The sequence below is a fragment of the Syngnathoides biaculeatus genome, chromosome 3 (genome assembly GCF_019802595.1).
Source record: "Syngnathoides biaculeatus isolate LvHL_M chromosome 3, ASM1980259v1, whole genome shotgun sequence".
NCBI classification, from domain to species: Eukaryota; Metazoa; Chordata; class Actinopteri; order Syngnathiformes; family Syngnathidae; genus Syngnathoides; species Syngnathoides biaculeatus.
The window spans coordinates 33,766,259-33,779,571 of NC_084642.1; the positions used below are offsets into that span (position 1 = coordinate 33,766,259).

A 13,313-nucleotide genomic window follows, 5' to 3' on the forward strand; every position below is an offset into this window, starting at 1 on the left:
AACACTATTCAAATACTCAACATTCAATGATTAATCTGCCTTTTATGTGCACACGTGCACCCTTTATGGCTTCCGTTCTTACCGAAATTTGAAAATCTCAGAGATGTGGCGAGGTCATGAGAATGCGAGGGGAGGAGCGATACTGTTACGAGTGTTAGTGCCTCAACATGGCTACACTCATGAAAGCAAAACAACTAACTCAAACGCGTGTTTGTTCAATGTTGTCACCTAATATCGGTATTAATTTTAGGCAATTTTTCCTCAATTTTCCATTAAAATATTGAATTCCGGGAAAATCCGGAGGACTTTCATCAATGACTTTATCTGAAGAAAAGTTAAATGCACTGGCATGTCAAAGAATAAACATGAACGAACTATACCCGCAAATGTAATGAAGATGCTGAAAGTTTAGTTCAACATAATCGCCGTTAGTGGCAAAAAGCTTGCAATACATTGTAACAAATATTCCTGTCGGCAACCGTGATGTATTGTTGTTACGCACCGCGGGACTGCCAAAAATAGGAGGCCGGCTTGCTAGAACACGCCTTTTCGTGCATGCGCTGGACGTATTGGCCACACCTGAATCAAACGACGAAGTGGATGACAGTGTAATGTCTTTTCTTTTTGAGGGAGGGGCACGCCATCACACTGCCTCCCGATCGACACAATGACCACCCATGGTGTAACTGAATTTCCTTTGACATGGCTCATTATGTTGATGACTTTCAACGTAAATACGCTCACAGTACATGAAGCAGCTTTAAACATGCGCTTTTGGCCTAACTTCCGTACATGCTCAGTACGGTTAACTTCCATTTCCTGTTTCTGGGTGAATACCCGTTGTTTTGGAGCAAGCTTGTTTAGTTAACCACGTTTATGAAATAAACACCTAAATTAATGTCAAGACTACACAAAAAAAAGCAACATTTTCAATATCTATTTTTTCTACTCGTAGCAAATTGTACGCGGATGATTTTTCGTGCTCAACTGTGCAGATTCGCGAGCACGGAGGCATGCGAGGGCGGTCGCGGACATCAAATGTGAGTGACTGATTCACTGTGCCTTTCAAACATGACCAACCCAAGATTCTTAATTCGACGTAATGTATGTGCTTTAACAGTCAACATAGTTGCTCCAATAACAGTTTTTCTCAACATTTAGGGCTTCACGCAGCTCCTCAAGTATCGCTGCCAGGGCTGGCCAACCAGAGATCAAGAGCCACATTTTTTTATTGTTATGGAAAAGGGCCACATCTTATATACGTGAAAGAGCCAAAGAGCTACATCATACACATGAACATCATTCATTTCTCACACATACCTTTGCTTAGCCAAATTTATTGTAAATGTCACACACCAACATGATGAGAAAAATCAACTCCTACAGAGTAGCAAGACCACAGGCAAATAATTTTTTTAAAAAATGGTGTGTTTATCACTAACAAACTACCAGTTCAACCAAGTTTTGCCTTGTGTGTCACAACACTCATCTAAAGCAACACTAAAATACTCACATGACAGGAGGTCTGAGTGCAACTCTGAATCAATAGCCATGCCAATAGCCAGTATTCTCTGTTCAGTGTGGCGGAACAGTTGAAGGTCTGATACCATTTGTTCAACATTTTTGTTTTGAGGACAAGATTTCTTTACACAAGATTTAAGTGACGTCACTGGAGCATTTTTTTAATAAATTCCCCTTCATTCTATGGGCTTTTTGGCCCTTGCAATATTCCAAGCCAGTTGACACGATGCTGGATGGTTCATTTTTTATTTTTTTAAATTGCATCTGCTTTTTCTGTCTTATTTTTCAAAATAACTTGTGACTGGAAGTCCAGTCCCTTTGGAAATTCCATGTCAATGTTAGCGTAGAGTGAACAGAAGTGAAGATTTGCAGCTGTGAAATCAATGATAGACGTCTGATACAAAAGGCAAAATGGCCGTTGCGCTCAAACACCCCCCCCCCAAAAAAAAATAGCTCTCCCGCTCTGGTAAAAACATCCTGTGTTCATCCACATAATTTGGTTTAACTGAATTTTTGCTCCCATTTTGAGAGCGAATTTGACTATTTTCTCCAAAGATTACGATCTGACTAGGAAACTTTGAGCTATTTTCATTAAAAAAATATTGGCATCTTTGCAAAAATACCGTGTTAACCCTTACTGCTAATAAGAACGACAGTTCTACAATAATACTGCAGTATCACACACACACGCACATGCACACATACACACACTTTGGTACCTTGACATATGAGTTCAATTTGTCCAGTGACTGTTGTTTGCATCTCACCATGCCTGCATGGATTTTCTCCAGGGACTACAGTTTCCTTTCACATCCCAAAAACATTGATTAATTGGAGAGTCTAAATTTCCCCTAAGTGTGATTGTGAGTGCAACTCTTGTCTGTCTCCATGTGCCCTGCGATTGGCTGGGAACCCATTCACGTGTACCTCACCTCTTGCCCGATGATAGCTGGGATTGACTCCACCACTCCCGCAACCTTGGTGAGGATAAGCGCCTCATAAAAATGGATGGATGGATGGAATAATGCATCCAGAGACAAATGCTTGCAACATATCTAGTGGCTTAGAACATTGGAAGGGCCAAAAAGGGAACGGTAATTTATTTAAAAAATGCCTTAGTGATGTCAGTGAAATTTTGTGTCCTGAAAACAAAAACCTTAAACAAATGGAAGGGTCAGACCGTCAACTGTCCCGCCACACTGTTGAAGGGAGAATATTGGACATTAGCATAGCTACTGAGGAGGCAATGGTGTTCATCTGTATGATATGGCTGTTTGGCTCTTTTATGCGTATGATGTGGCTCTTTACCGTAATACAGCAAAAAATGTAGCTCTTCATTCCTGACTGGCTAGCCACGCACGTGCAGGGCAACATAAGCTTCTTCTGCTTACAGATGTGAAATGCAATTGTTCAGTTCTGCCATATGTTGGCGCTCCTGAGCCATCTTACATACACGCTAAAAAAGTACTGGCATGCAAGCCGACAGTGTAACCAGTGTTTATTAATACTTTATCCATTATTCGCAGATTTTTACTATTCGCAGGGGTTGGAGGAACGTAACCCCCACAAATAAATGGGGGAATACTATTGTAAAAAAACATAAAAGAAAAGAAAGAAATGAACTGCTTTCATAAAGTTAACTTACCTTGGAGATAAGATGACCTTTTAAGGGGAGAACATGCAAACTCCACACAAGCGGGGGTCGGGATTTGAAACCTGGTGCTCAGAAGTGTGGGGCCAACACTCTCTAGCTGCACCACTGTGCCGCCACAATTTTTTTTAGTTTTGGTTAATTATCTTCAAATCTTATCTGTTGCAAATTATTTGTCTTTTTTTCCCAATGTATTCTTCTGTCAACTGATGGCCATTTAAAAAAATACCTGTCTAAGGAGGTTTGTTTCTGCCTCTCTTTGACTACATTTATGAAATGTGAAAGGCACAGGTGTCATTACATAGCAACAATGCACGAGCTGTTACTACTTTTTCTGGATGTTTTTCACAACAGAGTTCAAGATGTTGTCCCACATTGCCAACACTTCCTTCCCATTGTCACAACTCTCACTCCACACCTCTTATGCTGCTGCATCGGTAGCTCCTTTAATTCCTCCGTCATCAGCTGCTCCTCAGCTTCAAAATAATTTTCACCCCCTGGCTAGTGTTATTGACTTGATGGATTCCTTCTACTTGAGAATCATATATATATATGTAATTCTGATTGTACCCCTTTAAGAGGGTGGGGGGCTAAGGTAAACTATGCGGGAGAGGTGAGTGTGGCCAAGCAGCAGCTCCTTGGTAGAGTTCAGTCTGTGCTGCCGAGGTGTTGAATAAAACCCAGTGTTCACTCCTTTTCCTCATTGCCCTTCTCCGAGGGCATTAGAATATTGTTAACATAGAACAAGAATTCCTCTTTACCATATTACTCACTCAAACACCCTGATCTCATTTTACTCTTTAATTCCATCAACATCATCCTCTACTTCTTTTTACCGCTTTCCTTAGCACTTGCTTTCTTGGGCCGCATGGTTGAAAAGTCACTAGTACTAAATGCAAAACAAACAGCAAGCACGACTGCACAGAGATGCTACCAAGTCGAGGTGCACGCATGGAAAGACGGAGTGAAGCTCGAAAAGCTGAAGTGAACGTGCGCGTTTCAGCATCTTAACGATCGTGGCCCCATCCACCGGCAGTCGTTCGTATGTCAAATCCTGGTCCGCAAACCATGGCAAAATATCGTCCCGGCCACGGAGCATACCTCGGAAAACTCTGATGTTAAGTTATGCGTATGTCAAGGTACCACTGTAATAGCAACATAAATATTCTGTGGTTATTGAACATAATTCTATAAAATTCTAGATTGTGCATCCAGCAGCATTCGTAGACCTGTTCGCAAGAAAGGTGAAAAATATTTTTTCGCCACTTCACACTGCAGCAATGTTTCTTTTCATGCTCTTTTTTTTAATGTATTTATTTTTTATTGAGAGAAGGTGCATCAAACAGCTGCATTAAGTTTGGCTGTTGATGGGTGGAGATTGCTTTCACATTTACCACATAAAAAGACTTTTGCAAGGGTCAATATGAACCCACATATGTACGCGCACACACACTTCAACGTTCATGAATCAGTGCAGTGTTATTCTTGCAATAAACTTATTTTTAAATCAATGTTTTGATTTGGAGCGGCATGGTGACACAGAAGTAAAGCGTTGGCGTCACAGTTCTGAGGACTCGGATTCAATCCCGGCCCCGCCTGTGTGGAGTTTGCATGTTCTCCATGTACCTACGTGAGTTTTCTCCGGGCTTTCCGGTTTCCTCCCACACATCCATTAAATGGAGACTCTAAATTGCCCCCAGGTGTGATTGGGAGTGGGAGTGTTGTCTGTCTCCATGTGCCCTGGGATTGGCCGGCAACCACTTCTGGGCGTACCCTGCCTCCTGCCCGTTGTGCCCGATCTCCTTCCGCGATCCTTGTTAGGATAAGCGGGTAAGAAAATGGATGGCTAGATGGATGGATGTTTTGATTTGACGTATCCCAAAAGCAAAAAAAAAGGCGTTAAAGTGAAAGTTCTGCTTGAAATGCATCCTTTCACAAAAAGCTCTTTTTCTCAAGTTTTTCTTCGAAACGAATATTTAGGAAATTCAACTGCTGTTTACTAAAGAATAGCAAAAGGTAGAAATGTGCTTTTCCTGATGGAAGAGGTTTAACTCTCTTTTGGAGGGTCCCATGTTTTTAATCTCTAAGGAACTCAATTTTCTATAGGCCTTAAAAAATAAGTCAAAATTATTTTCAAAAATCCCCATTTGAGAAAAACATCTGGCATTGAATGAGTTAAGCATATTTTGAAAGCTACACAGCTCTATGCTAGTTAATTATTATGTGTGGCAAGTTAAATTAGATATTTTCTCATGGCACACCTTATCTTCGCTTGCTGCACAGTAATGTGCCGCAGAATTGTGGTGAAGAATCACTGCACTGACAATTAGAGGAGACGTCTGCATAACAGCAACTATTGCTTTCAACTAAAGGGGCCTGGACTGGGAGCGATAGCTTTTTAACTTCACACCCTGGTTCGGCGCGTTCGGCGGTCAAAGCTTCTGCGAAGGCTGCGCGTCGATCTTTGGGGACGGGGGCGGCTCTGAAGAACCCAGCCGAGAATACCTCACTCAGCCGCGTGCGTGCATAAAGCGCCCCGGCTCGACTGTGTTGCTCAGTACTGCGGCGTCTGTGAACACCCCCCTAAAGCAGGACGGCTCGGCTCTGTCATAAGCCACACCAGCCGACTCATCCGCGATGGCTCATCTCTGCCGCGGAAGTGGATCGGAAGGGGATGCGGTTAGGCCGTGATCGCATATCATCTGAATATGGCTCGAAACAATAGTGTAATATTGCCCCGAAGGCTCAAAACAGTGTAATATTGCCCTGGTAATTTCACTCGGTTGTGTGGTGTTCTCCTTTTTGAAAAGAGCTTCCGTGTCAGAAGGGGCACATTTGTCTCCCATACTTAGGGAGCACCGCGTGTTTTCATTGGCGAATGTAGGGTGACGTCATGGATGGAGCAGGCATGTGCATTTCACGGAAACGATCGTTCCGTTACCGTGTCGTTACACAGCCTGAGAAAACACGGAACCGAAAGTCCGTTTTCCAGATCTCAGGACTTACTTTAAATTAAATTTGCCCATGTGTGGAATGTAAAACAAGTTCTCAACGAAATACAACAATCTGTATAAAACGAACCTACATGAACCCCTTTATTTTTAATGATTAAAACGCCCAGCTTTGTCAGTGTGGTTTACAAACACCACCAGTTTCCGCTTCTGCGCTACGCATGCGCAAGGTCGAGTTATTCATATCCGGGTCACTCAAACGCTAGTCAAGCATGTCGGTTGCTAAGCATAAAAGACAAAATGCTCATGCCTGCTAAGGCTTTATTCTGAAGTACATGTAAAAACCGGTTCCCATGAAAATTATCAATGGGAACCGAAAAATCGTTTCCCACCATTTCCCAGGACAAAAATCAACGGAACCGAAAGATCAGTTACCATACTTGCCGAAATCCTCATGCCTGTGGAGGACGCAGCCAATATGGCGGCCACTTGGATATCGATCTTCTGCAACTTTGCGCATGGATGACGTGCTCTCTGCTCACATTTATTTTTTTTCGTATAAACAGTGAAGTAAGTAATGTTATATGTATTTTTCATTTCAATCTCTATTTTAGAATGTTTATAGGGATGACACTTGGGCACATATGCCAATCACTACTTTTCTACAGAAATCCGCTTTCAATCATGATTGATCTGAGCACCAGTAATAGAACTGAAAATATATCATTTGTACCTTCTCAGTATCAGCAATACAGCGATTTTAACAGCAATAAAAGTCGGGCAAGTTGGGGGTTGAATTCAAAGCAGAACAGAAATAGCTGGCACAAGCAGAAACTGTCTAATAGGTTGATAGATACGATGTTCAAAAGTCAGAGAGACTAAGACAATAATTTCCTTTCAGAGATCATTTTTGACAGACTTTTTCACCATTGCTGACATCTAAAAACTAGTAGTGCGGCAGGCAAGATCCATAGGCAAACTACATGACACGTGATACCACACCACCTTCCTTCTCCTCAGTGTTAACCTTGGTCAGACAGAGAAACTAATATAGGAGGAGAACTAAAACTAAGTACAGTACATACCTTCTAAAGGAGTGTATACATAAGTTTCTAATCTGTTTCTCAGTGGCATTCTAAAACAAATGCAAGACTTTGTGGGCAACTCTTCTAACAGACATAAATGGTAGTACCAACATTTAGTGATAACACTTTCTTTAGAACACCACCGGTCAAGTTTGTACAAAAACAGACAACTGAGGGCTCAGACTTGACTTCAGAGGATGTGCATGTTGAATTTATGCATTATAAGGCAGAGTTCTTATGCTGAGTAAGAAGTAGTAAGTAACGAATGTTACTTCACCTGCCGTCCCTGGCTTGAGTTTGATTGGAGGAGTAAAAAATAAACAAATGTGAATTTTCTTTATTCGGTCCAGGTACTGATGGCAGGTCATGTCAAACAGCTCAGGGTGCCCACAGACTGCTACAATCACCTCATCAATTTTACTCTACTCAATAACTGGACAGGTCACTTTGTGTAACGTAGTCCATTCTTGATAGTGATTGTCTGTCACCATGCAAATGTCGTTTTTAGTTCAACTCTCCCAAGTCAGTGTGAACCAGCAAAGGAGATGAATCTTTGCCGGTCTGCCCCACAACATCCGTACCTCCTGCTTCAGATTTGTATCTTTTCTTACGAATTGCATTGACTTTCTATGTAATCAAGCCACGTGAAATGCCCAAAACATGTTTGGTGTGAAGGCAGCATCAAGGTTCTATACAGGTAATCCATAATTAACCGATTCACAAATACCAGTCAAAAGTAAAGCAAGCTTAAGATAAGAATAAATATATTTGCTGTGAATAACTACAAATAGTTACAGGCTATAGCTTAGTTTTACTTTTAAAAAGCATTGGGTCAATTTGTGCAAACATGTTGCATTACTTAACTCTGTACTGCACACAACTGCGCAATATGTTAATACTTCAAAATAGTTCAAATTCAGGTGAAGCATATCTGGCAAACAATGAATAAAAAACATATTTTCAAGGGTTCTTCCTTCTGCTAATCTCTCACAGATAATTTAATGGGCAAAACATGGGAAAACCACCAAGAAGAATTTTTTGTTGACTGTTCCAATGTGCTGGTGTGGTGCTTTATTAAAGACGAATCAAAATTGTTGACACTAAGATTCAGATTATGATCCTACTCCATTCGACAGGTTCTATTTACACCCACTTAAAGTTGCAATACAAGTTGAACTTTAAAAGGCAGCAGATAATTAACGTGGAAAAATAAATCTTTAGAAGCAATTGAAGTCGTCTGAGCTAAATATGGACATGTTTAATGACTCAGAATCCTCGGATTTCAGTACATTACCCTTTTCACCATCAAGGCATACTGTACAAATTGCCAATAGTGTTCTGTGGGTTTATGGGTTAACTTTGAAATATTGCATAACCACAGCTGCGAAATTGGTACAGGCACAGTATAAGATAATCACAGTGTACTGTATGCACTAACTTGTAGAAGGCTGAGTAAATCATTTAACATTAGGCGATCCATAAAAATATTTAGGTTTCCGGTAACCCGACCGACCATAAATATTCAAAAGCAAATCAAACTGCCGGAGTCTGCATTTTTTTAATTTATTTATTTATAATTACACGAAGGGGACGCAAGTCTGGGCAAGGGACGTAACAGTGTCTGTCAACAATAATGACCCGAGACAGCTTTGAATATTCAGTAGTGCTTGTATTCAGTCACCTCTCCGCACATAACGGCGCGCTTCCGCACACGCTGCTGGAACAACCCATTGAGCAGGGGGTGGGCACTACCATTCCTAAAAGTAACCCAGGTCCTGTCTCAAATATTAACCAATCAGGAAGCCATTTTCTCGCAGTCTGCCTCACGCTATCAAAGCGGACGGTGTGCCGTTTTCTTTCTCGCTTATTTTAAACGGAGAGTACATCGTGAGTAATAAGTTGAGAAAGGTGAGCCCTTGTTTAACACTGCATGATGCATTCAAACAAATTGCCCCGGAAGAATTTGGAGATGACTTGCTGTGAGATAAAAGCACTGCGAAAACGCACGGTGGTATCCAATACGAATGTTCTCATGATTTTGAGACATTACTATAGTTCCATCCGGATATTAGGGTAATGATTTATCATTTGAGGAAAATGCCACTGCTGAATGGCCCAAAATGGATGCATTTGTCCCTGCTGCCAAGGAAAAGTCAAGACCTTTCCTTCCTGTTAAAAAAAAAAAAATGGTGATCTGGAAAACTAAAACCTTTTTTGACGAAGTCCTGGAAGAGGTCGACCAACCCAGCGCCTCATTCCTAAATTTAGTATCCAAAGAAGAAGCTACATATGTTATCCAGGTATGCACATCAGTGATTTTAAATCATTATTGGGAAGTTGAAAATGTTAAGAAATAAATAATTATATAATTTGTAGCTAAAATGTAAGCTAGATCATCACACTGAATAGATTTATTAGTAATATCTGGGCCAAAATATTTAAAGAATATCATGGAATGGACCTTTGCAAAAAAAAAAAAAAAAAGAAAGATTCTGACCTACCTACTTACTATTATTTATTTTTTTTTCCACTATTGTTACCGGAAACCAAAATATTTTTTATGGATGGCGTTAGGTATCCCAATTAAGTGCTTTCCTGTGAAAGCAAAACTATAAACAAAAACAAAGATTGCTTTAAATCTAGATGCCCTAAAACAAGAAATACACCAAGATCATCAAAATCAGGTGAAAAAAAAGTGCATTTTATCACTCACATGAACAAATGATTGTTGGAAAGTTTAGCAGTGAGAGAAAGAGCTCTTGCAAATGCAATATGTCTCATTAATCCATCACGATCCCCAAACTCCAGAACTCCACATACAAAAGGCAGAGGGAGTGGTAGAGTACAAATAAAGTTCAAGACACTAGGAGAACCAATGTGGAAAGACAGCAAGGGAGGAAAAACAACCTTTCACATTGCTAAGAGTTTCTGCTGCACATTTAAGTAGCTTAGTGTTAAATCTACCAAAGTGTGGTGAAATAACCATGAGCATGCACATAAGAAGTTCACATAATCATGCAAACAACATCAGCAAGACTAAACAAACAGCCAAGTGCTTGCAAAGACAGTGATATCATGTGAAAACTCTGCTTCTCGTTAAGATTGCAATGTGAGACTGAATAATACACAGGAGCCTTTTCACAAAGCAAAAACTGTGTGTGGGGGGGGGGGGTTGATGGGGGGGCCTAACTCCAAACAGTACGCCTTGTCTGACATCATGTCTTGATGGACTGGTATATAAATTCACTTCCTCTGTTTACTTTTCCGAAAACATTCCTCACAATGGTGACTTCAATTAGCCTAGTGTTGGCTCTGCTGAGTAGGGACATAAGCCGAATTTCTTTTCAGAATGTCACCCACTGTAAAAGTCTGTCTTGACAATGATTATTATGTACAGTTTTGCTTTACAATGCAATAGTTATTTTGTGGCGGCACAGCTGTAGAGCGTTGCCCTCACAGTTCTGAGGACCGGGGTTCAAATCCCGGTCCCACCTGTGTGGAGTTTCCAAGTTCTCCCCATGCTGGTGTGGGTTTTCTTCTGGCACTCCGGTTACCTCCCACTGCCCAGAAACATGCATTAATTGAAGACTCTATATAGCCTTTAGGTGTGATTGTGACTGTTATCTGTCTCAATGTGACCTGCAATTGGCTGTTAAACAGTTCAGGGTGTACCCTACATCCTGTCTGATGACAGGTGGGATAAGCTCCAGAAGTTCCGCGACCCTCGTGAGCACAAGCGGCTCAAGAAATAGATGGTTATTTTGAATTTTCTGATTCTGAATGCATGTTATATACAGATTTCAGTAGGGTTGTTGTAGTTTTGAAATTCTAAGCAGTATTATCCCTTTAAACGGATGTTTCATACAGCTCTCCTATTGGATCGCATCCAATTTTAGTAAGGTATGTCCAAAGTCCAACCCACAGAGCATATCTAGCTTGCCCACATCCCTGTTTTTACCAGCCAGAGGAATTTTCTGAAGGCAATACTAATGCAAATAATTATTTAATAGTCTATGCAGTCTTGGATTCACCCCCCCCTCCCAGTATCAGGTGATAATTTTCTGGCCAGCTGATTTCTCATTAGTTTAATTCCTAACAGAACAGTGCCAATAAAGTGTTCTCAATGTCGGTAAAGGTGGTTAGACAAGTTAATGATTAAACCCAAGAAGTTGTGAAATGAACAGGAAAGTTTCCTTCCTGCCATAATCATCAATTGTATCTGCGCTGTTGTGTAAAACATCCCTGTTGTGCTCCTTTTTACAACCACAGAAGACCTATCAAATGACAATGAGAAAAATGTGAAAAATGACTGGTGGAGAGTGTGTAAGATCAATATGGTAAAGCTGAACACGGCACTTGAGTTATATAATCAACACCTAAATCAAGATCAAACCTGAACACTTTTTTTTTTTAAAAAGTATCAGCCATTACTGTAAATACATGGCACCCAGAAAAAAAACTTTCATTAACATGCTTATTAACATATGTATGCTTTACTTTTAGGTAGGACAGGACTGCATCTAACTGATCTGTTTCTCTCGTGTTTACCATATGGCACAGCTAGTAAAACCTCTTACTATGTCACGGGGCAGTTCTACATGAACAAACTTATATATGTGGAGTAGTCAACATTATTAGCATTATTTTTGCAAAGGTGTTGATTTGAAACATGTCTGACAAAGAATTACATTAGCTTGCACAAGTGTACCAAAGGGACCGACGAGTGTGTATGCATAGTTCTACTTCATTTCAGACACTTCACGTTTTCCATCATATTCCTCTAAATCCATAAGCCTAATTATTGTAAAATAAATATGTAAAACTATTTTCTCAGTGTTTCTGCTCCAATGGAAAGTTGGGAGTTGAGCAGCCTCACAGAGGAAACCCTGAAGGTGTAAAAAAAAAAAAAAGAAAAAAAAAATCGACACATAACGACAAGACACTTGCAAACACTACCTCTAGATCTTTTTGTTAAATGTGTACTTTATGGTGCGCGTAGCCAGTATTTTTGGTCTTTATCAGATGTGCTTAAGGCTTCTATTTTGCTGTGGACTTGAGAGCAAACTTACAGGTAGTAGGTGAAAGCACTGAGGCCAGCCGGGACGGTGGTCAGTCCTCTCCCGGAGCAGTCGGCACCTCCATCTTCATCGCAGCTGCATGAGGGGGAACAAGCAGCCGGGGACGACCGTCCTTGACCAGTGGCTCCAGGACGAAGAAAACACCACAGACACATCCAGAACAAACCCAAAGGCATTTCCCCAACGTAGATTTAGGCGGCTCCAATTGAAAAATAAAACAAAAAACGGGAGGAAGGCTCTTATCGACGTCGACCTCTCATGTGGTGGTTGAACGTGAAGAGGGGAAGCTTTATCAAGTTAACCTTTCGCGCGCTTTGTAATTGAAAAAAAAATGTAGGTTATATTGCTAGTCACTGTGCAAAAAACGTCATGGTCCTCGAAGACGTGAGATATGCCTTGCTGAAAGACACTTACACACTGCCTGTGCGTCGCTTGAGTCCGTGAAAATAAAGTTGTAGTGCTGGCGACAGCCACGGTAGCCTACCTTATTGCCCCATTAACTAACCAGAAAACGAGCGGCGCTAGTTTGTGCCAAAAGCTAAAATCAATCATTTGCCGTCCTGGTTTGCCTTCCACCGCTCGCCGCCGTTTCTTTTCCTCGCGTTTGGCTCCTAATGCCCCCGAATCCTGATACCAGCAACATGCGTGCAGCTCTGCAGGCAGCTTACCGGACAACCTGGAGCAGTGGGCCTTGCCTGCCTTGCCTGCGTCACAGTGAAAGCTGCACCGGGTGCCTTTTAGACAGCGTCAATCCTGATCCAAGTTCACAATTACAAAATAACTGTAGACTCCTGCCACATTTGGTACTCCCGATGATCATGATCAGATGTCAGGGACTCGTGATATTTAATATTGATTTGTTCTTTGTGCCACTGGCTCTTTCATTCCAGTGTGTATTTTAGATTTAACACAGAGCTTTTATTCAGTTCTGCTTGTTTTAGCTTTTTCTGGAAGGGACAGGTGCCATACTCAATGTGAAATCAAATCATATGTGTCAATTTATAATAATAATAATATACTAATACTA

At 41.1% G+C, this 13,313-nt stretch overlaps 1 protein-coding gene across 3 annotated transcripts in view; it reads right to left on the bottom strand.

The window, feature by feature from the left end:
- The window catches only part of lgr4 (leucine-rich repeat containing G protein-coupled receptor 4), a 72,710-nt gene extending 59,617 nt beyond the window's left edge, over positions 1 to 13,093 (bottom strand). For 2 of the 3 annotated variants that reach the window (XM_061815509.1, XM_061815508.1), the window contains exon 1: positions 12,278 to 13,024. In XM_061815509.1, coding sequence (XP_061671493.1) covers positions 12,278 to 12,462 — 185 coding nt within the window. In that variant the 5' untranslated portion in view covers positions 12,463 to 13,024. Of the gene's footprint in view, positions 1 to 12,277 lie in introns of all 3 variants that reach the window. The other variant, XM_061815510.1, reaches the window with a different exon arrangement.
- Between the last annotated feature and the right edge of the window lie 220 nt (positions 13,094 to 13,313).